This window comes from Eptatretus burgeri, chromosome 15, assembly GCF_056783735.1.
Source record: "Eptatretus burgeri isolate ZD-2024b chromosome 15, Ebu_testis_v1, whole genome shotgun sequence".
Taxonomy (NCBI): Eukaryota; Metazoa; Chordata; class Myxini; order Myxiniformes; family Myxinidae; genus Eptatretus; species Eptatretus burgeri.
Window position 1 is genome coordinate 38,388,739 of NC_140975.1, and position 26,999 is coordinate 38,415,737.

The window sequence follows — 26,999 nt, forward strand, 5'->3', positions numbered from 1 at the left end:
TCATTGGAAGAATGAGGGGAGGGAGGAATGTGGACAAGACAATATGGCATACCCAGGGATATCCCAAGGGTGTCAAAGTCAAAATGGGAAATATATTTATTTTCATTATTTAAATAAAAAAAGAAACAAAAAAAATTTTGGTGGGGTTTTTCTTTTCCTTTTTTTCAGGGGAGGGTAGGGGATGGGTGAAGGCAGTACTTGGGTGTGAAACACATCAACCATACACCACCCTTTGACGAGACTCCACGACACTCCGCACAGATGTACACAATCACCCAACCATACTCGAGCTCCCTAAAAGTCCTGCCAATATCATTACACCTTTCTATCTTCAATGCTTCCAGATACCTATCGAATTCCAATTTAAATGTATCTACTGTTTCTGCTGCTACTACCTTTCCAGGGAGACCATTCCATGAACTACTCTGAGTGAAAGACCCCCTGCCTTACTACCGTCTTAACTCCCCTCTTCTGTCGTCTCAGGCGATGGCTCCTGGTTCTATCACTGTCTATTTTGCCGAATAATTATTCTGCACTTATTTTGACTATACTCTTCATTACCTTAAACATCTGCATCATATCACCTTGTAACTGCCTCCTTTCTATTGTATAAAGTCCTGTCTCCTTCAGCCAAAGTGGTGACCAAAGCTGCACACAATATTCTAGATGGGACCCTCACGAAGTGTTCAAGTACTTTATATACTGCACTTAAATTTTAATAAAATAATGATATTAAAGATCGTTTAAAAAAAAAATCCAGAAGTTTGGCCCTGCTGAAGCAGACTTGTACATCACCCTGATGTACTGTAATAAGACGACGTTGAGTCACAGTTTAGGAGATGGAGGCTTTATTAATCACCATAGAATGCAGTATCGATAAAGCTCGTACTCACATAGCCATATTGTCAGAATCTTCTTCATCCCAATACTGTTCCTCTCACATGCCACGCCCTCTCATGCTATACATCAATGCAGCATGGTTCTTGGGAGTATTATGAAGGTGATTTGTGTTCTACATTCTTCAAGTAAATCATTCAATTTAAATAGAGGTTTAAAGGCATATAAATAAATTCCGTGTTTTACCGCCGTTTTCCCGTATAATTAAATCAGCCCTATCTGACACGTATTAGTTCTTTGTGTGTTGTTTGTGTCCTTTATAACGTCCTTAAAAACAGCAAGTTTCCTGTTTGGATGATTTTAAGTTTTATTTGACTGCCAGGCAAGCAGACAGAGTAAAAATATTATCTCACTCCTCTGTGCATGCACAAACGGAACTAATTCAAAGCCAAAGTATAGTAAAACGAGAAACTAGTCTTCCTATTTATGTTCCTATTCGTGTTCAAAATATATAATTTGATTTAAATAAGTTGTTCCTCGATCATAAACTGATCAGATGAATGGACGGACATGAACCAATTGCTTCACCCCCGCTTTTCACTTCAGGTACCCGGGTTAACAAACGTAAAATAAATATAAATCAGCCTTAAAATTAAGTCTCCTGCTGCAGTGAAGTCGATTAAATGTGACCTCCCCCTTCTGTAATGTGTAAAGCCCAAACCATTCCTCTCCTATTAATCTCTTAAATCGTTTCCCTTTGTAATCTGTTTGTATTTATTTTATAATTTCTTCAACAGCTCAGTAAACCAGTGAATGAATGAATGAATAAATAAATACTTTTGTTTACCCTTTTACACTTTGGCGCCATTATTAACGGTGCGAGAAACAACAAAAGGCTTGTGATACAAGATATAACTCGCAATTCAGATAAAAAGACATAACTGGTGAAATTAAGCCCCATGATAACCAAATTGGATTCCTGTACTTTTTTTTTTTACGATCTTTATAAAAATAATGATTTTAAAGATCGTAAAAAAACGTTTAGCATCTTCTATTCTTATAGTAAGACTGAAGCAGTCTTATATTGTAATAAGACGATGTTGAGTCAATTTAGATTTTAGGAGATAGAGGCTTAGTTGATCACCATAGAACACAGCATCAATCAGCATCATACATAGCAATATCAGCGGCCTCTTCTTCACCCTGATACTGCACCCTCTTGCATGCCATGCCCACTTCCCAGAGGCTGCGCTTGACCGCTCCTATTACATACACCACCTAATGGGACTTGTCGAAGTACTGCACAGCAAAACTGAAGGTTCTTGGAAGTATTATGAAGGAAATTTGTGTTCTACAGTGTTCAAGTATACAATTCAATTTAAAATAAAGGTTTAAAGGCATATAAATGAATTAATTCCATGTTTTACCACCATTTTACCCAGTGTCTCTTACACATTACATTAGTTTGTGTCCTTTATTACGTCTTTATTTTAAACAGATGTGCAATTGATAATGTTAAACCAAATGGTTTTGTGGTATATCTCACAAAATGGATTGTTCAGTGATTTTTTTTTGTTTGTTTTGTTTTATTATTGACCAAAATATGTTGCAGGGTTCTGCGCTGGGACAAAAAAGATGATGTTTTGGGGTTACAAGGACAGTTTGACATTGTTTTGTGTGCAGACTGGTAAGACAATGCATTTTTTTCCACATTATTTTTGCATGCCACATGTGCTACAAAATGGTTACATGCATTGAAAAGTCGGGTCGTTTGCTGCTCGTCAAAATGACTAATGCAATTTCAAGTTGTACAAGGAAAGGCAGATGCAATAAAGACAATTGTATCTGTCCAGCACTATAATGCATGCATTCCTACATCAACACAGAACACTAGAACCCATGAATGCACTAACAACCTGACAGTAGGTTTGTTTTTCTTGCATAATGGGAAAGGGGAGGAAAGGTACACACATGGAAAGGGAGGAATTTTGAAAGGGTGATGGAAGGTCACACACATTTGCTGCCCATTGCAAATGCACTGGGCTTGACTTAGGTTCCCACATTGTAAGTTGTGTATGTTGTGGAAATGACATTATTGACTAAAAGTAATTGCTGTCGATACAAAATGGTTCCATCCATATAAATATTGCCAACATGTTTTTCCATTTTTGTTCCAATATTATAATGGTCGAGTTAACATTGCTTGGTTTATTAAAGTTTAAGATTTACTTGCGGGTGCTTTGTGTTGTAGCCTCTTTCTGGATGATTATCGAGCTTGTCTTGTCCAAACCATTGATGACCTATTAAAGCCATGTGTAAGTATATTGAAAAAATGGGTGATGAATGTTGTACAATGACAAACCTTACAAATTAGCATTTTAAACAGAAATGGGGGAGGGGGAATTCGACTTTATTCCTGTCTTACAGGCCATATTCCTACAACATGTGCAAAAATGACAAAACGTTTGACCCCAAGACCCCATACTCGTTCTACCCCTTCTCCAAACAACTCCCTTTCTTTTTCCTCCCCCTTTTTCCATATTACCTTCCCTCCTTACATTACGTGTTATTTAGGTAGACCTATAGCAAATTTTATGACCAGAAATAATATATATAGCCTTCCACCATTCTTAAATGAACAATAATAATAGTGATGTATTCAAGTCAAAATATCATTAAATGTGTAATGTTGCATTTTCTTTTTTTACTTCTAGGGCACTGCCCTTGTGTTTTCACCACGCCGAGGAAAAACCTTAGAGCTCTTCTGTGAGCTTGCACAGTGTTACAAGTTTTGCATCGAGAAGACACAAATATATGATGAAGAAGTCTGGGAAAAACATTGCAAGGTGCTTAACGTTTGCATTCGATAAGTAACCTTTTGCATTTGTTCCATGCATTTAGATTTAGTTATGGTTTAGATTGTGCGATTTATACTTATAAATTTGTTAAAATCTGACATGTATACGTATGCATCTTGGTATGGAAATATCAGTTATGACTACCATTTCACATTGCCAGATGCACTTGTTGATGTGATTATCAATATTGCAGTTGCAGGCAAATGGTGAGAAAATTTATGACGAGGATCTCCATTACCCTTACATGCTTACTTTGCGCAAGGCAACCAGTTGCAACATTGAAGAGACTGCACAGTAATTGTTGGATCTCATACCTACGGATTCAAGGGCTTGTACCAACAAGGGAATCGTATTGATCCTCATATTAATCCAGCCTTCTGGTGATATTAGCCATATGCACCATATTTTGTGCTCATAACTCTTTTTTGTGTATGTGTGTGTGTGTGTATTTGTGCACACTGTCCCTGTTTTGCTGCCATTTCTGCTTCGAAACCAGTGGTGTCTTTGCCATAATGGCTGCCATTATCTAGACACACAGCCAGCCTGTTGGGGTGAATGAAGAGCAAACCAAAGTATGACAACTGAGTCACAGTATGTAATGTCTCGCTGCCTAAAATATCCTTTTGGAGATGATTTGACCACCAAAGGGACATTCATGCCAAACACAATGTTTAATGTGCCAACATTACACCATGAAAAACATAAAATCAGAAAGGAAATAGTTAATCTTGGATGACAAAAGCAGATGTATAAAGCAGCACAAGAGATAACATACACAGCCAAAATAACACATGAAGTTAAACAAGGTAATTAATAATTTATTCAGTTATGGAATTTGATAATTTTTTCCTGCAGCATACTGATAGCAATATCTTAAACTCTTGCTGCTTGCATTACTTTTTGTAATAAATAAGAACACTTAAAATGCAGTCGCAAAGTATTGGTCATGTTCATTTGCCTTGTAACAGAATTGTCCAAATAAAATTTTGCAATTGCTGAAACTTAAACTTAATGTTTCATTTCACTTAAAAGAAATTAAAGCGCATGGCTCCAGCCTTTTCATCATTAGGGCTGGAAAAGTTTAAACCACGAGCTGAGGAATTATCGCCGTCAAAGTCAAAGTTGAAGGTGAAGTTGTCGTTCTGGTTGTCATTGCTGGGTGAAGCAGGTTGGAAAGGGAAGTTGAACGTCTTCTCAGGAGGTCCAGAAGCAAAGGTGGTTTTAGATCCTGTTGATAGGACAAGGATTTTACATTTTTCTGGTTGGGATTTGTGATAATAGGACATGGGCTGAGTTTAATGATCACAGGTGTTAGGAATTGGTTTACAAGCTCACAAAAATCTATTAAAATTGTGCTTTTTGTCCTTGTTTCCATATAGTGCGAGATAAATATTTCTTGAAAAAGTAAATGTCAAAATTTAATGAAAATCGCATCAAGTATATGATGGACAAAGTCAAGATATGCCACTGAAAGAAAGCTACGCTTTAACAATGGGAGGTTTCTAGTAGTTTCTTACATTCTGATGACATTTTAGCATTGAGCATTCATTAGGTTTGCTCAACTGTAAAACTCTGTGCCTTGGAAAAATATGCACAACCTCATCATTTGTTTGGTTAAAAAAACACTCTTGAAACACAATATTTTTATCACTTTTTCTTAGCTTTTACTTTACCTCTTTCTTTTTAAAGGACTGAGATTTAACTTTTAAATAAAAAGCACCATGTCGTTGATTGATTGATCTACACGATATATTTACATTACTACTATTACCCCCATAACTACTGTTGCTGCTGATTGTGAGGCCCAAAAGTTTGAGTGACAACCTCTTCAAGTGGTTTGTTTAGAAAGTAGATGGGAGGGTTTGCCAGGTAGTCCTTTCTGAGAGACAGGATAAGTGTGTGGGATTTGTCGGGGTTGAAAGATAGAATTAGGAGTTGGTCCAACACTTGGAATATATCAAGGTCCACAGAGAGGGAAGAGGCTGCTGTCTAAAGGATGAGAAATGATACAGTAGATGGTGTAATCATCAGCAAACAGATGGGCAGGATTTTCTTGGGAATCGGAAAGATCAGTGATGAAGATGAGGAACAAGACTGGGCCTAAGACACTGTGCTGGGGTACTCCAGCCTTGACAGGGAGAGGAAACGAGAGGTCTTAAGAGCTACACAATGAAATGGGAGTGAAGGAAGTTAGTAATACATGAGGAAGTGGCCTTGGATGCCATAAGCAAAGAGTTCGGAGATCAGGGTGGGGTGCGGGACTGAACCAAATGATCAAGATATGTTCAAAGAGAGATGGCCCTGATGTCATGTCTGAGATTGAGGGCGACCATCCATGGGTGGGAAAGTAGAAGCAGAATATCCAAGGTAAAATGTCCAGGCCTAAAACACAACTCATGAGCAAGCTAATAGGCCTGTAGATAAAAGTATCCATTTTTACACTGTTTGTTATACAGTGATGTTGGCTAACTTGATTGAGTGAACAGAGCAGCAAAGAGGATGAGTGAGAGAGCAGGTTTTTAGCACGCATGCAGTGATACCGTGTGGGCCTGTCATGGACTCGGAGATGAGGTTTGCCAGAAACCTCTCCACCTTGTCAAGTGGGAAAGAGAAAGTATCCAGGAGCAAACCCCCACCGATTGGGTGGGGTCCACGGAATCACATATGCAAGGGAGTATGGTAGGTGAAGGGAGTGAGGGGTGGAGTACACAAGATTTGGAAGCAAGCAAAGAATTGAGGCATTCGGCCTTCTCACAAGCATAATCAGCTGTGTTGCTTCTTTAAGTGACGGAAGGTAGGGAGGGGGAGCAAACATCAGAGACAGACTTCACAAAGCACCACCAGGTCTTTGAAGGAGCCAGGTTTGAGAGTTCAACCTTGAGGTTGACCAGATGTTTTTTGGCTTTCCTGGGAGTGGACACACGTTCTGGACTTTTTGGAATGATCTGAGGTTGCTTTTGGTTGTATTTGCCTTCCAGGAAGAGAAAGCAAGTTGTTAGAAAGCAACTCTCATACCACAGGATTCTCTGTGCCAGGGTGAAAGGATGGATATAACTGCCATCGAGATGGTATAAACCTGTACAAAAGGGAAAGCAAGCTTTTGTGGAAGGATTCCCAGACAGTATTCATATCAGCAGAGGTGGAAATGAAGGACCAGTCTTGATAGTCAGCTTGAGTAAACTGGCAGACTATGGCACTGATGCAGCTCTCTAACAATAGCCAGAGAGATGTTGACTCTCACAAGGACATAATCAGATAACCTATTGGAGAAGAAGAGGAACAGGAGACATTACTATTCGTCGCAAAAATCGTCATGACCAAGCCCAGAAGGGAGGATGTGCCATTGGGAGAAATCCAGGTTGGAAAGTTCACCGATTGGGTGGGGTCCACAGAATCACATAAATCATTTGCTGCGATGCCATATCTAGTTTTAAGATGTACCAACACCCAGCCAATTGTAATGGTGACAGTTGAAATCACCACATATGAGAGTGAAGACGAGATGGGACATACCCCATCTCATCTTCAGTTGTCCCACCCTTCCTCCCGCCCATGGTACACTGAAGCTTGTGGCAAGGCAGTTGTCCTGAAGAAACTTGCGTTCACCTCATGGAAGGCAATCTCAGTTCCTTCCAAAAAGCTCGGACCAAGTGTGTCTACCCTGAAGAGAGCCAAGAAACATCTTTCTAATCTCAAGTCTGAACTCTCAAATCTGTCTTCCTCCTCCAAATCCTGGTGGCATCTAGTCAAGTCTGTTTCTGGTGTATGTTCCCCCTCCATCCCCTCCCTTATCTCAAATGGCTACACATCTGACACTGCACGTGAAAAGGCTGAATGCCAACACTCTGTGTTTGCTTCTAAATCTTGTTTCCCAAACCCATCGCTTTCTCTACCCACCTTACCCAGTCACACCCAGGTGTTCCTAGACTGTGTGTCCTTTTCTCCTGACAAGGTGGAGAATTTGCTGTCAAACACTGACCGATTCTGCAACCAGTCCAGACAGCATCAGCTCATGTATCCTAAAAGCCTGCTCTGCTGCTTTTGCGCACCCTATCTCTGTTCTATTCAACCTCTCATTTGTTCAAGGTCATCTTCCTTCTACTTGGTAATCAGCTAACAATACTGCTCTGCACAAAAAGGTGCAAAAACGATCTTTACAACTATAGACCAATTAGCATTCTCCCAATCAGCAAGGTTATGGAATCCATCATTGCTTCTGATATTAAATCCTTCCTCTTTTCCAATGGCCTGATTTCCAATCATTAATTTCGATTCAGACCAGGTCACTCGACCCTTGACTTGCTGCTTCTGCTTTCCCAAAAATGGATGGAGGTCCTCAATGCCAGACATGAGATCAGAGCCATCTCCCTAGATATATAATGTGCTTTCAATACGGCCTGGCACCCACCCTGCTCACCAAACTCTCTTCCTCTGGTATCCAAGGCAATCTCCACTCTTGGCTCGCAGACTTCTTCTCCTGTCGCAGTCAATGTGTGGCCCTTAATGGAGTTCTCTCATCCCCTCTTCCTCTCCAGGCTGGAGTTCCTGAAGGCAGTGTTCTGTTCTCTGTTCTTTCTCTGATTTTCATCAATGATCTCTCCGACTCTGGAAAATCCTCTTTATCTCATTGCTGATGACTCCACACTCTGCCGTACTATCTGTCATCCCTCAGATTGATCGGCAAGCAGCAGCCTCTTCACTCTCTGCAGATCTGGATAAAATCACAAACTGGTTGAACATGTGGAACGTGTCTTTCAAGCCTGACAAATCTCACTCTCTCACTATGTCTCTCTGAAACGACTGTCTGGAAAAACCCCCAATCTATTTTCTCAACAATCCTCTTGAAGAAGTCCTTTCATTCAAACTTTTGGGCCTCACTATCTGCCATGATCTTTCCTGGGAAAGCCACATCTCCAAGCTGGTCTCCAAAGCCAGTGGCCGATTGAGCATCCTCCATTGTGCAAAGTCCTTCCTTGGCACACCTGAGCTCCTGACCACGTACAAAGCTTTCATCTGCAGCCTGATGGAGTACTGCTCTCCCCTCTAAGCTGGTGCTCCTGCCTCTCACCTTTCTCGGCTTCATGCTGTGGAAACCAAGGCATTTAAGATCATTGGTATCTCCCGTGGTGAGGCTAAATCTTTGGGTCTCTCACTCTCTCACCGCAGGTAGGTCAGTGGTCTTTCTGATTCTTCTGTCTCCTCTCCGGCCTAACCTCCCCCACCTCCTTGCTATGTCTGCTATCTCTCCTGCCTATATTTCCGCAGGGCGCTCTAGGTTCGCCAGCAACCCCCTTCTGGTTGAACTACCAAAATCAAGAATCACCACTCGCCTTCATTCTTTCATTCCTCTTTTTTCCCGCTTTTGGAACAAACTCTCACACACTCTTCAATCCCACTCTTCCATCCAGGTGTTCAAAATAGCTGTTCACCACCATCTCTTATCTTCCCCCATTGAAAACCATGATCTTTTCTACGCCCATTAATTCACCCGAAACCCACCTCCTTCATATTTCCTGCTTTCCTCCCTGAAAGTCCCAGTAGTGTCCATCTTGTTTACCCCGTGTATCCCGCCTCATCCCTCTCCCTTCCACAGATCTCCTCATGTGTCTATTCCCCACTCTTTTGTGCTTCCCTTTCCCGTCCCGTGTGTTAGCTCTTATACGAGCCTTGACATTGTGTATTAAAAAAAAAAGAGTTGGGATGGGTGAATATAATATGGTCCATGTTGGCAGAGAGGGAGATGTAAATAGTCATCAGTGTTTGGATGGGACAGCATACAAACAGGTGGTTTGTAGAACTTCTGGGTCAAAGTTCACCGAGTCCAAAGGATAATGAGCTTGTGTGTTACTTGGCTAAATTATGCAGTGCAAGGAAAGTGTTTGTTTCTGTTTCATTCCTAACTTATGCAAAGGCCTAAATTGAGCCCCTCAAGAATATGAATCCATTTTGGCCTTTTTAATTTTCAACTAGTCTTGTGCAAGATGGATTTTGCACTGCCATATAAAAAGTCGTGGGGCACTCCATTCTTCCAGTTGTAAAATGTATCCACAAGTGCATCTGATTTCAATCATTGTTATTATCTTCAACAGACTGTAAATTCAGAATAATACATGAACTCCTTATAGCTCTAACATGATGTTTGAGTATGTGTAAACACCACAATCAGGTTACATCCACTTATTTAAGAGGAACGTTAACGGGGTTCGAGTGAGGACTAATAATCGGCTCCGAGAGAGTATGCACAGCAATCACAATTATTTCTACTAACTTAGCAAATTACAAATCAAATTATTCTAAAGATCATGAAATGAAGAACTCCAGGTAACAGTGAACCAAATGAAAGGTCTGGATGACTTTCGGAAAATCACTTCAAGAAAGAAGAGAACCCTGTGACAGAATTTTAGATGGAGCAGAAGTGACTTATGTCTGATCAAACCTCCATGATGTAACAAAAGAGTTTGTAGAGTCAATAGGATGTCAGGCAAGCACCAGGACTTGTTTGTAAATCTTGATCACACAGAATACCATGGAAAAGCAGCCTTCCACAACGTATTCCTTAATGTATTCAATGCATAGTATCTCATGGTGAGTGCATTGAAAGGATATCCTGGAGTCTCAAAATGTGCACACAAGTTTTGTGGAGTGAAATCTCCAAGTAAATGATGTTCAAGTCTGATAGCAAATCCTGTGGATGTGTTGAAATACCAATTGTGGCCTTCACAACAACAGCCACAAAATCTGTAAGAACTAGAGGACACACCATGCAAGAAATAGCAAAGAATCCCACATCAAAATTGAATAAAAACATGCTCAAGCAGATGTAAGAGGAAGGGCCTAGCTATTATGAAGACAATGGGAGGTGGCTGAACAAAGAACATTGCCAATAAAATCCAAGTCCCAAGACTTTTGATGGTATAATGAACAAGTTCCCTCATGATCATTAATCACTGAATCAACTAGAATGGTACTCGGTAGAGCACATACCTCCACCAGGCTGAATAGTTTACATTTTGTATCCCACTGATAGGCCGGATCTGAATCCGGACCTTAACCAAAATCTAATCACCTTGTTCTCGTCACCTACTCAATTCATCCACCCAGTTTTGCCATCACTCGTCCACAACTTTTGAAATGTGCTATATTTTGTTTTTGGCCCGATCACTCATTGGTGAAGAATCACTTCACAAATTTAAAAATTCTTGTATCCGGATCTGGATCTTCACCAAAAGCGAAACAATTAGCCCTTGTCACACACCCGACCTGTCCATGAATTTCGTTCGAATCCGGCCATAGATTTTTGAGATATCGTGTTAGATATCATTTTTAGCCCCATCACTCAATGGTGAAGATCACTTTTAAAATTCTCGTATCCAGATTCAGATCTTCACCAAAATCAAATCAATTAGTCCCTGTCACACACCCAACCTGTCCACCAAGTTTCATCTGAATCCGTCTACAACCTTTTGAGAAATCCTACTCACAGATAAAACAAGCGTGAAAACATAATGTCCGTCTACCTTCGGTGGTGGAGGTAATGACACTCAGTCTGAGTATCGATTTGTTTTGTGTTGGGAATGAAAAACTGTTTGGTGTCTATTGTATTTTACATATGTGGACATTTCAACATTCTTCTGCAGCCGTTCTTTAGATTGATTGTCAAGTCGGATAGATTTGATAATAAATACTCATCATCAAGAAAAGCATTGCTCTTAGATTTGCAAAGTTTTACTACATTAAAAAAATGCCATTTACTTGCCTGTGAAATCTGCAAATACAACGGTGGTATCATTGAGAGGTAACACTTTCTCACATAACTTTACAAAGGATAAGGACTTTTGTGGAGTTTTTGAGTGAAAAAAAAGTTTGAACTTACCATCTTTAAATCCATGATCACCTTTTTCATCCATGGTTGAACAAAAGGGAGACTGAAGAAATAGATTTCAGTGGGTGAAACTTTTTTCACATTAAAGCATGTAAAAACTAGAACGGCACTCTTCGATGTCGACCCTCCGCACACATTACCACATCATTATGCATACTTGCCCCAAGTTTGATTTATATTCCTTCAGCTGTTCTCAAGTATCACATTTTTACCTGACATGACCTCTGACCTTTGACCTCTTGATGTTGAAATCTAATCAGTTCATCTTTACATCATTATATATACTTATACCAAGTTTGATCAAAACCCCATCACTGGTTCACAACTTAGCATAGTAACAGAATTTTTTACCGAACAGGACCTCTGACACCATAATCGAATCAGTTTATCTTTACATCATAATACATACTTGTACCGAGTTTGACTTGGATCCCTTCAGCTGTTCTTAAGTTATCACGGTAACGAAAACCCATCACGGAAGCACAGACAGACAACCCGAAAACATAATGCCTCCAGCGACTTTGTTTGCGGAGGCATAAAAATGTCACATTCGTTTAATTCAAGACAGTACGTTTGACGAGATTATTTTATACAAGCAAATACAACCCGTCGCTTCGCTGATGGGGATATTAAGGGTGGCGGGGAGGGGGAGAGAGGAGAGAAGATGGAGGGGAGGCAGAGGAGGGAGGGGAAACTAGGAGGGGTGGAGAAGGGGGGGCTAGGAAGAGGGGAAGAGGAAGGAGGGGAGATTGGGAGAGAGGGGAGTAGGGTTGGGAGGGAGAGGGGTGAGAGAGGGGAGGGGCAAAGGGATTCCGGCAGATGAGACGCCCAGTTTAATGTCCATCCGGGAAATAGCACACATATTGATGAATCGCCCTGCCTGTGAAACACCAGGATGACAGTTTATAGCTGGATCTGGATTTATAGCAGGCTAGACAGCTTCGAGTGAGGATGCGTACCTCTCGGTTTTCCTGCTGTGATGTGGCGATTCGTCACTTCATAACAACTGCAAACATGTTTTTTTACTCATTGTGATCACACAATTGATTTTGCCTTCCTACCTCCGGTAGAGAACCATGGTATCGCCATTGATTGAAGCTTGAAGAACGCGTGCCAAGTGGCTTCACCAAGCAATCCACAAAACGGTTGAAGAAATTTTTAAAAACGAAACATTGAATTTTTCTTAATATTGTGACGTCCACGGGACTTGAACAGTCCCGCCAACGTAGAATGAGCCGAAACGATGGAGGCGGTTTATTTATTTATAACCCAAGCATGGCGGTTCTAATCGCTCTACCGCAAACGGGACGAGGAAGGTGGCACGAGTCACTTTTCACTGAGTTGATGATGTTTATTTGTTTTTATTATGAACCAGAAATAACAAGACTCGGCAAGAAGAGGGATCCGGGGCGATTCGACGGGATGGTGTGGGATCGGGCGTGGGGAAAACACAGACAATTCCAATGAATATACAGATCTCAAACCCTCTAAGGCGCCAAGTACACACACACACACACACACACACACACACACACACACACACACACACACACACACACACACACACACACACACACACACACACACACACACACACACAAAAAACGTAGCTATTTCTGGTGGTCAGGCTGGACCGTGGTGTGGACGCAACTGTCCCTGGATCAGCGTCGGACGAGCTGGCCTTGCTCACAGCCGCCAGGGAACCAGTTCTGGCGCCAAATTGCGAGCAGGAGAGGGAGGCAGGTCCGCCCGCCGTTCGACCCCGTACTCAGCAGAGCAGAGTCAGCAGAACCCCAGAGCCAACCAAGGTGAGGCACGAGGCTCAGCAAGGCTCCAAGACACGATGAAGAACACAATCGAATCAGCACAACAACAAGTACGCCTCCCGCGCAACAGCCTCCACACCCAAAAAACACGATCTTTTTGTCCCGATCTTCTTCCTCTTCCTTTTCGACCCCGAACAAAACCTTTTTATCCTCCTGTCCTCGTCACTTCCAATCGAGCCGTTTATTGGCCCACCGCCGTCGCCTTCTGCCAATCGTGATCACGGGGCGGAGCCATCCGCTGCACTGTCCTGTGATGTCACGGCCAGCCTCCAGGGACTACTAAAAGGGGTTTACGCAGACAAACACCCTATCCCGTGTCCCTATCTAATTACGTGACAATTATCATTTCCCCCTTGAAGAAATGAACATTTACTAGACAACTTATCACCACTGAATTGCTACTTATTACATCGAGATCCTGGTAAACTCGAACAGCATGGCATACCTAATTAAACATCCTAATTACCCTTTGAATGCATACCCCCCCCTCAAACGTAACACTGCCCCCTCCTCTGGTACCGCAGCTCCTGCAAGGTATATCACAGGCGCTACCGTACCAGCCTTAACACTTACTGACTCACACCTAATTAACCTAACGAAATAAAGTAGGAGGGGCAATGGGCAGCGAGTCACAGCTAACTTACCTATCCTGCTTAATGTACTACCCCCTTATGGCCTTATCCTTGCCTAAACAATCATTCGTTTTTTTATTTATTTATTTATTTTATTTTATCACATGATAGCACTGAGCGAAGTTGCACTCCATCTTCTGGATCATCGCTCTTGCCCAACACTCTTCCAGTGATCTGGGGAGGGGAAACAAAAGGTTCCACAAAAACACAACACATACTCTACATTCCTACTCTAAGCCTTAACGACACTATTCACAGGATATTTACACTTGACCGCCTCCCCCAGTGGATGCTAATAGACCCAGCGTTACCTGGGGAGCTAATTTTCAAATTTGCTTGCCCCAAAATTATGCGGACATCATGCCCTTGCTGCACCTGTCAAGTTGTGCGGGATCGAGTGGGACTCGTACATCTTCACAACACTCACACCATGGTCATCATCACATTTCTAGGTCATGTTCCTCATTTTAATCATGCAGGCTGAATCCCGTCGTGGCCGTGGGGTGGGTTACCACAAGATGATTTGGCATCTCAGGTGCAACCATGCCCACAGGTGAGCTTTAGTCCAACCCGGACGTTTCTCCGCCCCGCTCCCTTTGATTCCCTCCCCCCTGGTAGCCATCAGCTCTAATCCCGTACAACACTCTGGAAGGGGTCTCACTGGCTCCTCTGGCCTTCCTGGGTCGCCAAGGTCCTACCCGCCTTGGTCGCCCAACCAGACTCTCTCCCAGTTGCCTCCAGACACTGTCACCATTAGCCACCAGGTGGTGAATCTCCTTGAAGGGGGTCGCAATTCACGCTCACCGTGAGCTTCAGCAATCCCTGTGGACAAGCACATCATCCCCACCCACAAAACCCACATGACTCCCCCACCCCATCGGCCTTACATGTGACACCTGCATTTCTAACACTTCACCGACCATGACCTTCCCTGTTACCACACCATGTCCAATAAAAAATCAATGTGTGCACCATACATTTCACTTCTTAACTTAAAACAACTCACACAGCACTCCTCACCCGATCCACGCACCAGCCATTGGACAGCCACTTGTGCCCGCTTTGTTACCAATTACCCACTGTCCCGATTATCACTCTAAAACCCAGCAGAACTTACAAACCCATGTCAATTTTCCCACAATTCATTTTTTTCCACCAAAGGAGGGCACTTCGCCACAATCTCAGCAGCCGAGCATGGCCGTATATGCTCAGCCCAATCTAGTCTCCCCGACCCCCGACAGTGATCTCCGGACCCGACCTATGAACGGGCATCTCGGATAGACCTGGCTGTTCAGCAGGAGGATTCACCCTCTCCGAGTCTAAAAGTCGATTGGAGGGTCCCTCCATCGCCGGGTACCGGCAATATCGTTGCACGTGTCCTCTTCGCCCGCACCGGAAACAACTCTCCATAAAAGGCCCCCGTGAGTATCGGTGAAATGTCTCTTCCGGTTCGGGACCCCCTCGGCCATAATTGAATTGCTCTATTGGCTGGGCTGGACCCCGCCGCTTTGGCGCACTAACTACCGGATTACCCTTTATCAAACTTGACAGTTTCTGGCAAATTTCCTGAAACATTTGGGTAATGCCAATTTCTCCCAGCCCCCCTCCCTGATCCTGGATCTCCGCCTGTCGGATCGTCACCGATGGCCTCTCAGGCACCCGACCCGGCCGACTCCACGAGGCCAGCCTGGTCGCGCACTCGGCCGCTCGGTGCACAGTGGGTGGATCCTGTAGCTCCACTAGCACTCGGACCTCAGGGTCAGGAAGAGCAGCTAAAAATTTCTCTAGTGCCAGTCTATCCCATGTCTCCACTGTAAGGTCCCGATACGCGATCCTGACTGATTGGTAAATGTCCTGTGCCAGCTCCTGCACTGTCTCACCCGGCTTTAATCTGCGGTGCTGGAGCTGGGCCCGCACCAGATCACAGTTTGCCGCGAACCCAAACCGACGGCTCAACGCCTCGCAAATGTGGGAGCTGGTCAACATCCCCTCCGCGATCACGTTTAACACATCTGCGGCTGGTCCCCGCAACGTTGCCACCAAATTCCCTGTACGTTCCTGCTCATTCCACCCGTTTAGTCGGGAAATGCACTCAAATTGTGTCAGAAAAGCTTCAACGCTCCCTGACCCGTCGAAATTTACCAGGGGGATCACTTTTACGGTGGCCCGCTTCTCAGTTTCTCCCTTGTCCGAATCCAGCCCAGGGATCAAACACCCTTGTGGCTGCGTATCCAATTTCGGAGCCCACTGTGGCCAAAGATGTTTTGTGGTGAGGGTCTCATGGGTCAATTTTGCCTCCTGTTCCAAACGTTGAATGGACCGATTCACCTCTTCCCGTAGGATCTTCTGGGCCCGCACAACCTCCTCCAAGGCTCCGTCGCGAGTTTGTAGCTGCTCCTCAACCAACCCGGACACTCTACTTACAAAAGACGGCTCTACCAGGCCTTTATCCAAGACTTCATCTTGGCTCATAATTTTATCTTGTTCGTCCAAACGAGCCTCCAATCCTTTTACCTCCTCCGCCAAATTCATCCCTTGCTTCCTCAGCTCTCCCCACTCTTCAACCTGCAGCTGCATACGAGCATCCACACAGGCACGATGACGTTCCAGGCTTTCATCTACTTTATCAACCCGAATGTTCGTTGCATCAATTTTATCTACCAATTTTTTTCGTATATTTTCCCCCTCCAATGTAATTTCTACCTTTGTTTCCTCCAATCTATCCTCGAATTTACTTTGTATTTCTCCCAATTTAACATCCACACACTCCTGCATCTCAGTTTTCATTTTCTCCATCTTTTCCCCCAATTCATCCCTCATTAAATCAATCCGTGCACCCAACTGTTCCCCCATTACCCCCAATCGATCCGCCATCTCTGCCCCCTGTGCCGTCATGTCTGCCCTCTGTGTCACGAATTGATTTTCCATTTGTGCCGTCATTTCTGCCATTTGTGCCCCCTGTGCCGTCATTTTTGCCCCCTGTGCTGTAATTGCACTCATTAAACGTTCCAACATTGTCCAGATTGTCATCGTGCCGGTTTCCGGCGCTGCCGGCTCCGTTACGGGCGATGAAGCATGGTCCACGCTCGGAATGGGGGAGGTTCCAACCCTACCCCCGTCTCTCCCTTCTTCCCCCGACTCGCTGCCAGACACGTGGCCTTCCTCCTCAAACATCTGCACATCCGCCATGGTGCAGAAGTCCCGTTTGCCGCCAATTAATTTAAATTTGAAAAATCCCGCCAAAATTTTCCCGCGCTCGCGCGCTTTTCTGTAGTAATTTTTTATTCCAATTCGTGGCGAGATTTTAATCTTGGTATATTCTCCCGATACCAAATATAATTTAGAGGGGTTCGAACATCCAACACCCTGACACCAATGTGACGTCCACCGGACTTGAACAGTCCCGCCAACATAGAATGAGCCGAAACGATGGAGGCGGTTTATTTATTTATAACCCAAGCATGGCGGTTCTAATCGCTCTACCGCAAACGGGACGAGGAAGGTGGCACGAGTCACTTTTCACTGAGTTGATGATGTTTATTTGTTTTTATTATTAACCAGAAATAACAAGACTCGGCAAGAAGAGGGATCCGGGGCGATTCGACGGGATGGTGTGGGATCGGGCATGGGGAAAACACAGACAATTCCAATGAATATACAGATCTCAAACCCTCGAAGGCGCCAAGTACACACACACACACACACACACACACACACACACACACACACACACACACACACACACACACACACACACACACACACACACACACACACACACACACACACACACACACACACACACAAAACGTAGCTATTTCTGGTGGTCAGGCTGGACCGTGGTGTGGACGCAACTGTCCCTGGATCAGCGTCGGACGAGCTGGCCTTGCTCTCGTCAGGGGGGGCAGGAGAAACCGTGGTGCTGTCGACCTCCTGGTCCTGGCCCAAGTCCGCTCACAGCCGCCAGGGAACCAGTTCTGGCGCCAAATTGAGAGCAGGAGAGGGAGGCAGGTCCGCCCGCCGTTCGACCCCGTACTCCGAGTCAGCAGAACCCCAGAGCCAACCAAGGCGAGGCTCAGCAAGGCTCCAAGACACGATGAAGAACACGATCAAATCAGCACAACAACAAGTACGCTTCCCGCGCAACAGCCTCCACACCAAAAAAACACGATCTTTTTGTCCCGATCTTCTTCCTCTTCCTTTTCGACCCCGAACAGAACCTTTTTATCCTCCTGTCCTCGTCACTTCCAATCGAGCCGTTTATTGGCCCACCGCCATCGCCTTCTGCCAATCGTGATCACGGGGCGGAGCCATCCACTGCACTGTCCTGTGACGTCACGTCCAGCCTCCAGGGACTACTAAAAGGGGTTTACGCAGACACACTTACCCTATCCCGTGTCCCTATCTAATTACGTGACAATTATCATTTCCCCCTTGAAGAAATGAACATTTACTAGACAACTTATCACCACTGAATTGCTACTTATTACATCGAGATCCTGGTAAACTCGAACAGCATGGCATACCTAATTAAACATCCTAATTACCCTTTGAATGCATACCCCCCCCCCCCTCAAACGTAACAATATTTATCTATGCTGAAGTGATGGGCCATATAATGGAAGAATGCACAAAAAGGGGAAACGTCATGGAAAATAAAATTCAACATTTTCAGTGAGCCAGCCACCATCTGTTGCACTGCAGAACAACACGTGGCAAACGTACACGAGTGGCCCCTGAACTTTGTTCAAGTCGATCGATTTAATTATCATATTCAGTGATGGTGTGAATGTTGTAGGGCACTCGCCAAGTGGCTTTGGCACTCCAACGTTGGTTGATAACAAACAGCTCACTTGGCATGCGGTTTGTAATCACCAAACTGTCATATTAAACATACACCTCCTGGAGATGCCCAAAATGTCAAATAAGTCTGAATTGGACAAAGGAACACTTCTTTTAGGAGACGGAACTGCTGCTAAGTTCGATTCTGGAGCTTCATTTTTGTAATTCAGCTTAGTTTGAGACATTCTCGAGGTTATTACATGTACAGAAATGAAATAAAGCCACTAACGCTGGTGTCTCCAGGCATTTATAAGTATTGCAATGTACCCAGCGATTCATAGCTCTGATGAATTGGCATTCAATAATATGAGTGAGGAAAGTGAAAACAACTTTATCATTAAATAATTGCGGCCTGTTCCAAGTTGAGGTGTGGTTGAGCAGGCTGAAAAACACGACGGCTTCAAACCCTAGTAAGGTAACCCAGGATATTCCTTAAGACCCCAGAGAGCGAGGTGGCCGAGGAGCTCCTGATAAAGACTATAATTAAAGAAGGCCAATAATTATCTTCAAAATGGGTGTTTTAATTAACTCAAACCCCAAATTTTCACTCATGTACTTCCTTAGAGTTCCCCTAGTCTGCATGCAAAGTTTCAGGTTGCTCGGTTTCATGGTTTTGGAGTTATGGAGGACACACACACTTATTAGTTTAGATTAAAACAGCTGATAAATACAGTACTGAGAAAATTTGCCTTACCACATTTCCAAAGAGAGGTCGGAGGAATGGAGACTTTTGTAACTGTTGATCTTCTTTTCTGTCCTGATTGATTCAAGATTACATAAGTTACACACAATGCACAACAAACATTGGTGTGTGTGTGTGTGTGTGTGTGTGTGTGTGTGTGTGTGTGTGTGTGTGTGTGTGTGTGTGTGTGTGTGTGTGTGTGTGTGTGTGTGTGTGATATTAAACTATGCGGGATAAGGACAATTTATAACGGTCTATAAAATAACCCAAACACAGGCGACGTTCAAGTCGGAATAAAAATGGACACTTGTGTTTCTTGACAATGCCCACAAGGTGAAAGGAGAAACTTGCACATTTACCATCTGCAGAGCAAGTTCATTAAGAGGGCTTACTGTATTTTTACATTAATTGCAAGGACATAAGTAAACAAAGATCAATACTTGAGATTTGACCCGAGCAGAATGAGGCACTAAGGACAGCACAAGTCAAATGAACCCATTTTTCTCCTAGGTTCTCAGTCTCAACACCTGGACTGTGACATTTGAGGTCATTTATTTCTTAAGTATGCATATATGGTTGAATGTCCCACCCCCAACCATGTTGCACAAACCTGAACCACTCCTTCCCCACCCCCCAACAAACAGTTTAATACTGTTCACCGTTTGGTGACCACAGTTTAATACTGGTAGGTTTATGAGGAAGGAAGCAACAGTTAGGTTAAGGCTGGAGACTGTGCATATTCATGCAGCTGTTCTTCCCTGTATTAAGAGTGTGTGTGTGTGTGTGTGTGTGTTTCAGAAAACCACTGAAGGACATAGGACTGACAGGATGGCCTGAAGGTATGCACACTCATCTTGAAGCTGTCTATCCTGGGTTCGAATCCTGACCCCACTTTAAGCTTTCATCCGCACGTTTCACAGGTAAAGTGATTCATCAATGTGTGTGCCCGTCCCTCGGATGAACGTTAAACGGGAATCCTGTCTGCCAGCATTCGTTGGTAGACGTTAAAGATCCCACGCTGTCCTTTGCAAAGAGTCGGTGAGCCATCACCGGCACCAAGAATAAATTCCAAATTCCTGCCCGAACGACTGCTGGGAGAGGTATGGCAAATCGCTCAGCATTACCCCAGGCCTAGAATCTGTTTCGGCAGAAATCTTTGCAACAGAGTATGGTACATTGGATCGGAATCCCTTGTTAACTGCAGCCACATACGCTGGCATGCAGGCCATAGTAACGGTCAAGGGAGGCCTCATCCATGTCATATCAGGGGGCTCGAGAGCTGGATACTGATTGACTCGGTGAGGCCATGTGCCACTGTTGAGTGGATGGTTACATGGGGTTTGGCCAGCCAACAAGTGTGAATTATTGAAAGCGCCCAATGGGACATGTACATGATCATCGGAGTGCCACTGAATGGAGAGTGTGACAACATATATGATTGGCCATCAATATGTAATCTTTGAACTCTGGTTTTGAAGGGGAGCGAAGACTTTGAGCCCAGGGTCTGACCAGGACAGACACAGTAGGATGCACTCCAGGAGCAGCAGCGCTGAAGCAGAGGAACACCCCAGGTTGTGCTCTACGCAACCCCATGTCGCGACCCACCTCACAGTCATGATGTGCGGGGGAAGAACTAACCTGCAAGTCTGACGCAGCGCTAGCCCACATTGCTCTGGGTTAAGAGAAGGCCTTACTCCATCCACCTCTTTTCTATTCCCTTTGCGTTATCTTGTTCTTCTCCTGTGTGTATGTTGATAGGTGTAGATTAAGATAGGAAAGACCTGTCGTTTTGAATAAGTGCATTTGATTCTACCAATCGGGATTTACTGTTTTCTGTACTGTGTTCCTGCCCCAATTTGATTATTTATTAAACCCGAATCTTCCTTTTATTCTTTGTGGTTATTTGGGTGTGACTATACCTCCAGCATGATGAAATTCAATGGAGTAACTTTTACACACCTTTCTTGGCATGTAAATCAAATTAATAATGGTAACTCTGAGCTCAATTTAGCCTGCTCAAGCTAGATTCGCATTTGTGCTTCGGCATCTTGCAGAGAGGAAGCTCCAGAGTGGCCGGGTTCAAGTCCTTCGGGGATTGAACCGCGGTCGTGTTACAATATGATTAACAATAGTTTAATATGATCAATATTTTACTCATCAACATGATGCCATTCACTTAAGTGATACCAACTCTCACAAATGTATACATAACTGGCATGGCACTCAGAAAAGCAAGTTTCTCTGCCAGGCTGAACAGTTTACATTTTGTACCCCACCGATAGGCCAGATCTGGATCTGCATATACAAAATCTAATCGGCTTGGTCTCGTCACCTAGTCAACTCATGTTTTGTCCGAATCCATGCACAAATTTTTGAAATATCATGCTATACAGTATATATTGTTTTTGGCCCGATCTCTCAATGGTAAAGAATCACTTTTAAAAAATGATAGTAACTAAACTGGATCTTCACCAAAATGCATCATTTTGTCCTCGTCACATACCCAACATGTCCACCAAATTTCGTCCGAATCAGTCCACAACTTTTTGAGATATGTTGTTCAGACAAACAGACAGGGGTAAAAACAACCTCTGCCTGCCTTTGGTGGCAGAAGTAACAAATAGCTGCCCCCTTACAGAGCCACATATGAGACCAAAATCTTCAGCTCACTGGTATGTGAGACTTTTCATTGGCTTTAACATGAGACAACATGGCACACCACAACAGTAGATATTCCATTTGATTTCAATCAGATGCACGATTTCCATACTCCCACAAAGAATCAATTGTTATAAACTGCAGTATTGTCTTCTTTATTTGTGCTTCAGTTATACTTGCCTGATCATTGCTGGTGAAAGAAAACATGGGTCGACTGCTAAAGGTGAATTCAGGGGATTTAGATAAGGGTGAACCATCAACAACATCTGACTGAAATTCTGTATTGTTGGTTTTCATTGTCTCAGCTGGTTTTACAGGTTGATCGTCACTTCTTTTGAGCCTGTCAGGATATGGAGAAAGGGGAAAAAACGATGATGGTGGGGGGAAAAAGGGATGAGAGTTATTCTGGCTGCACACATTGGTAAACATTAAATATGTTCCCTCTGTGATCAGTCAATTTTTTACGAATGGGTATGTATGGTGTGTTGGCCATCCATAATTACTAGTCAGGACGGCAATTCAACTCAAGATGGATATTTAACGAGTTATAATAACTAGTAAAAAAAAGCTCATCAAAATGACGGGTTGGAATTATTTTATTTGAAATATTCAAGGAGACTGGAAGATATGATGTTTTGTAGCAAGAAAAAGCATATTTTAAAACACTACATGTACAAATGTGATATCCAGTCTTGTGAGGGTGCCAAAGTCTGAAGCCTCGGCCGAGTGTCACATGTGCTTATATTCGTCTTTATTTATTAGACATCCTACGGATGTAAATGAACACTCGTTTTACTCTCCGCGTGTTGCACATCACGTGCAGTGAATTTCACCTCCCTACACCTTGTATTTATTGTTATTTTTCAAAACGTGTCTGAACACCGCCCTTGAGGCTCGGTTTGCAAGTCACCATTTGTTGTGGAAGTACAGCGAATACATATGTTAATGAGGGGCTGATGATGCGTTGGTTTGGTGTATGTATAATAAAGTAGTTCCATCATGGCTACTCACTGAACATGCGTGTCTGAATCATTCCCAGCATTTGGCTACTAATGCCTGGTGTTGGCTTCATGGTTAGGGTGGTGGGCTTGGGATGCAAAGATCCTGAGTTCAAATCCCACTTGGCTGTTGAATTAATACCAGGTGGGGTTGACTGCCTGTCATCCTTCTGAGGTCAGCAAAATGAGTATCAGCTTGCTGGTATACTGTGTTGGAGTGGCGACCCGTCCAGAATTGTGACCAATAGCCAAGGAGATTGCTTAGGCAGCACCAACGCTCTGCAGAGTATGGTCCCAATGGATTGATGGATTTGGCTACTGTTACACCATTTACAATTCCAATAGAAGAGACGCAGTTATTCTTTCATGAAAAATGTTTTCTTAGTATTTGTATCCTGAAAAATAGACCGTGGTGTGCACAGTCGTGTTAAAAGATTGGTCTTTAAAACTCTATTCAAATCATCCTTATAAAGTGGAACAGACAAATACACGCTGTGTTTTATACACATAGATATTAGTTCCCCAAGAAGGAACTTCATTGCAAGAGGAGGCCTGTCAGGCCCATCAAGCCTGTACAACGGTTGCCAACCTATGGTTGTTTGTCAATGCTCTATCCTTTTTAGGTCATCTCTGACGAGATGACCTAGTAAAACCAGTCTCTATCTCCGTACGTACGTCCCCATTTTTTTCTTCTGATTTTCTTGATATTTGGTATGTGGGTAGATGTCGATGAGGGATGCACGATGGGATGACCTTTGACCCAATTGAAGGTCAAGGTCAACGTCAAGGTCACTCCAAAGTTGCAAAATCGTCCATTTTCAAAATCTATCTCCTCCGCTGTTTATGATCCAATCTTCGAAATTCCTTCGGATTCTGATAATATGGAACATCTAAATTTGGTCAGGCCGGTTTTTTGAGATTGGTCCTGGTTATCGAGTCACGTATCTTCAAAGTTGGAAAAATCGTCGATGTGATACAGTCAAAAAAAATAAAATAATTTGCCCGATCTTGATGAAACTTGGTATGTAGGTAGGGGTCGATGAGTTATGCACGACAGTATGACTTTTGACACGATTGAAGGTCAAGGTCAAGGTCAAGGTCAAGACCACTCCAAAGTTGCGAAATCGTCCATTTTCAAAATCTATCTCCTCCGCCGTTGGTGATCCGATGTTCGAAATTTTTTCGGATTCTGATAATATGGAGCAATATCTAAATTTGGTCGGGCCAGTTTTTTTTAATTCTTCCTGGTTATCGAGTCACGTGTCTTCAAATTTGGAAAAATCGTCGATGTAATATGGTCAAAAAAATTTCGCCCTATCTTGATCAAAGCTCAGGTTAGATCTGTGACCTGCTACAGGTACCATGGAAACCTGTACTAACCTGTTCCATGGTCGGGTTGTCGGCGACTAAACCGTCTCCCCCACCAGGTTTTTTGGTGAGGAGGGTGTTTGGATATGGACACTTAGCCAGATTATAAACAAAACCTGTCAAAGTGCGGAGGAGCTCCTTGTGAGCCAACGGCGATCCATATCGAGTGCCCAACTGTGTCTGCGGACGTCCTCCTGCAGTTGGGTTACTTTTTTTATTAGGAGGTTGGTGGCAGGATTTGCACTCCGGCCACCGTAAAACCCTTCATTCCGCAACACACAAAAACGCAAAAAAATCTGAAAACCCACTCCGTGGGAGTACCTCCTGTGCAGCTTCCCTTCGCAGGACAGCTCACCGGATGACGAGATTGGGGCAAAGCCTTTGGGACCCCCAATCTTTGATGACAGGAGGGAAACCACAGGGTAACATTCCTGGGTCAGATTGCGGGAGAGTGTGTCGGAATGGTGCTGAGGTGTCGTCCACCAGACCTCGGTATCCTTGGGTTAACCTGAGGCGGTCCCTTCAGGTAGGTGTCTGGAATGTCCTATCCCTAAGAAAGGATGATCACCTGAGCTCAAGCGTTTGAACATCGGTATTGCAGCACTCTCTGAGGCTCGGAGACCGGATTGCAGCGAGATAATGGTGGGTGGTTACACCGACTATTGGTCTGATCGCTCTGATGGTTACCATACCAAAGGAGTTGCTGTAGCTGTGTCCAATAAGCTGATCCCAATGATAATTGAGGTAACACTGGTCAACGAGCATATTATGAGACTAAGGATTTGTCACTCCTTAGGTCATTTCCCTGGTCTCTGTCTATGCTCCGACTGAGGCGAGTGATCTCACCGTGAAGGATGCATTCTACGCCACGCTTGAGTCTGTGGTTGATCAGTGCCCCAGACGAGATACACTTCTAGTCTTGGGGGATTTCAATGCATCGACTGGAACTGATAGGGATGGTTATGAGACATGTGTTGGTCCCCATGGGTCAGGAACTATGAACCAGAATAGCACTAAGTTCCTTGACTTTGCAAGAAGTCATGGACTTAGGGTGGCTGGTTCATGGTTTCAGCGCCCACAGGCTCATTGCTGGACTTGGTATTCTAACGCTGGCGGTGTGGCAAAGGAGATTGACCATGTTCTCGTTGATGGTCGCTGGAGGATGATCCAGAACTGCAGGGTCTACCGGAGTGCTCAGTTCCTCAATACTGACCACCGGCTTGTTGTAGCAACTCTAAAGCTGCACCTTAAATCCGGGAGAGTGGTACCATCCCAGCCTAGGCTGGATGTTGGCAAGCTCAGGGATGAGAGAGTAGCTGAGGGGTTTGCGAACAGGTTGAATGGACATTTGGGAGGTCTGGGTGCTTTGGGGGGTCCTGAAGAGTTGTGGAGTGCTTTCAAGACCACCGTCCTTGATGTTGCCGGTGGATGTCTTGGAACTCACCACAGGGCAAAGAAGAATTTTGTCTCTCAAGGGACACTGGATACCATTGACCAGAGTTACAGGGACAGGCTGAATGGCAGAGCTGAGCTGTTCAGGGAGCTGAGGCGTAAAACTGTACGTGCACTAAGGGTGGACAAGGAGGCCTAAGTGCGAGGAATCTGTGAGGGGGTAGAACATCACCTGTGGACAGGTGATTCTCGTCCCGCTTACAGGGGAATTTGCGCATTGCGTTCATCCAAGCCCATCCCTTGGAGCACTGCAGTTAGAGCAGAGAGTGGTAGGCTCTTGACAGAGGAGTCTGAAGTGAAGGCCCGCTGGGCTGGTTACTTTGAGCGGTTGTACCAGGCTGATCCACAAGCTGTCGAGTTGGACGTCAAGGGTGTTACAATCCCTGTTGCTGACCCTCCAATCAACTGTGGTCCACCTTCGCTTGTGGAAACACGGGCTGCGGTGAACCGGTTGAAACGGGGTAAAGCTCCAGGGATCTGTGGCATCCATGCTGAACTTCTCAAGGCTAGTGGAAATGCTGCACTCGTGTTGTTGCATGCAGTTTTGTGCTCTGCCTGGAACACAGGCATCATCCCAACTGATTGGAAGAGGGGCCTTGTTGTTCCTCTCTGGAAAGGGAAGGGTGATCGCCAAGACTGCAACAACTACTGAGGGGTGACGCTGCTCTCAGTGCTGGGCAAGGTCTTTGATCGGATAATTCTTGATAGAGTTCGCCACCATCTGCTTGAGCACCAGCGTCCAGAGCAGTCAGGCTTTATACCAAAGACGTCAATAATTGACCGTATCCTTGCTCTTCCGGTCCTCACCGAATGCAGACGAGAGTTTCGGCAAGGGCTGCATGCAGCTTATTTGATCTCTGCAAAGCGTTCGATTCAGTGAATCGGGATGCCCTCTGGAGGATTCTTGGTCTTTGTGGGGTGCCAGCAAAACTGATCGATCTGATGTCTGAACTCTACTCTGGTA

General features: G+C 44.2%; 2 protein-coding genes across 10 annotated transcripts in view; one reads left to right on the top strand and one right to left on the bottom strand.

Moving 5' to 3' along the window:
- The window catches only part of CAMKMT (calmodulin-lysine N-methyltransferase), a 29,658-nt gene extending 24,956 nt beyond the window's left edge, over window positions 1-4,702 (top strand). For all 3 annotated transcript variants that reach the window (XM_085857786.1, XM_085857788.1, XM_085857787.1), the window contains 4 exons: window positions 2,450-2,524; window positions 3,089-3,152; window positions 3,552-3,683; window positions 3,889-4,702. In XM_085857786.1, coding sequence (XP_085713912.1) covers window positions 2,450-2,524; window positions 3,089-3,152; window positions 3,552-3,683; window positions 3,889-3,993 — 376 coding nt within the window. In that variant the 3' untranslated portion in view covers window positions 3,994-4,702. The remainder of the gene's footprint in view (window positions 1-2,449; window positions 2,525-3,088; window positions 3,153-3,551; window positions 3,684-3,888) is intronic.
- The window catches only part of LOC147011956 (uncharacterized), a 95,038-nt gene continuing 72,170 nt past the window's right edge, over window positions 4,132-26,999 (bottom strand). For all 7 annotated transcript variants that reach the window (XM_085857779.1, XM_085857785.1, XM_085857782.1 and 4 more), the window contains exons 16-19: window positions 22,398-22,557; window positions 19,572-19,634; window positions 11,569-11,620; window positions 4,132-4,923 (exon numbers count right to left, since the gene is read on the bottom strand). In XM_085857779.1, the coding sequence (XP_085713905.1) occupies window positions 4,721-4,923; window positions 11,569-11,620; window positions 19,572-19,634; window positions 22,398-22,557 (478 nt within the window). In that variant the 3' untranslated portion in view covers window positions 4,132-4,720. The remainder of the gene's footprint in view (window positions 4,924-11,568; window positions 11,621-19,571; window positions 19,635-22,397; window positions 22,558-26,999) is intronic.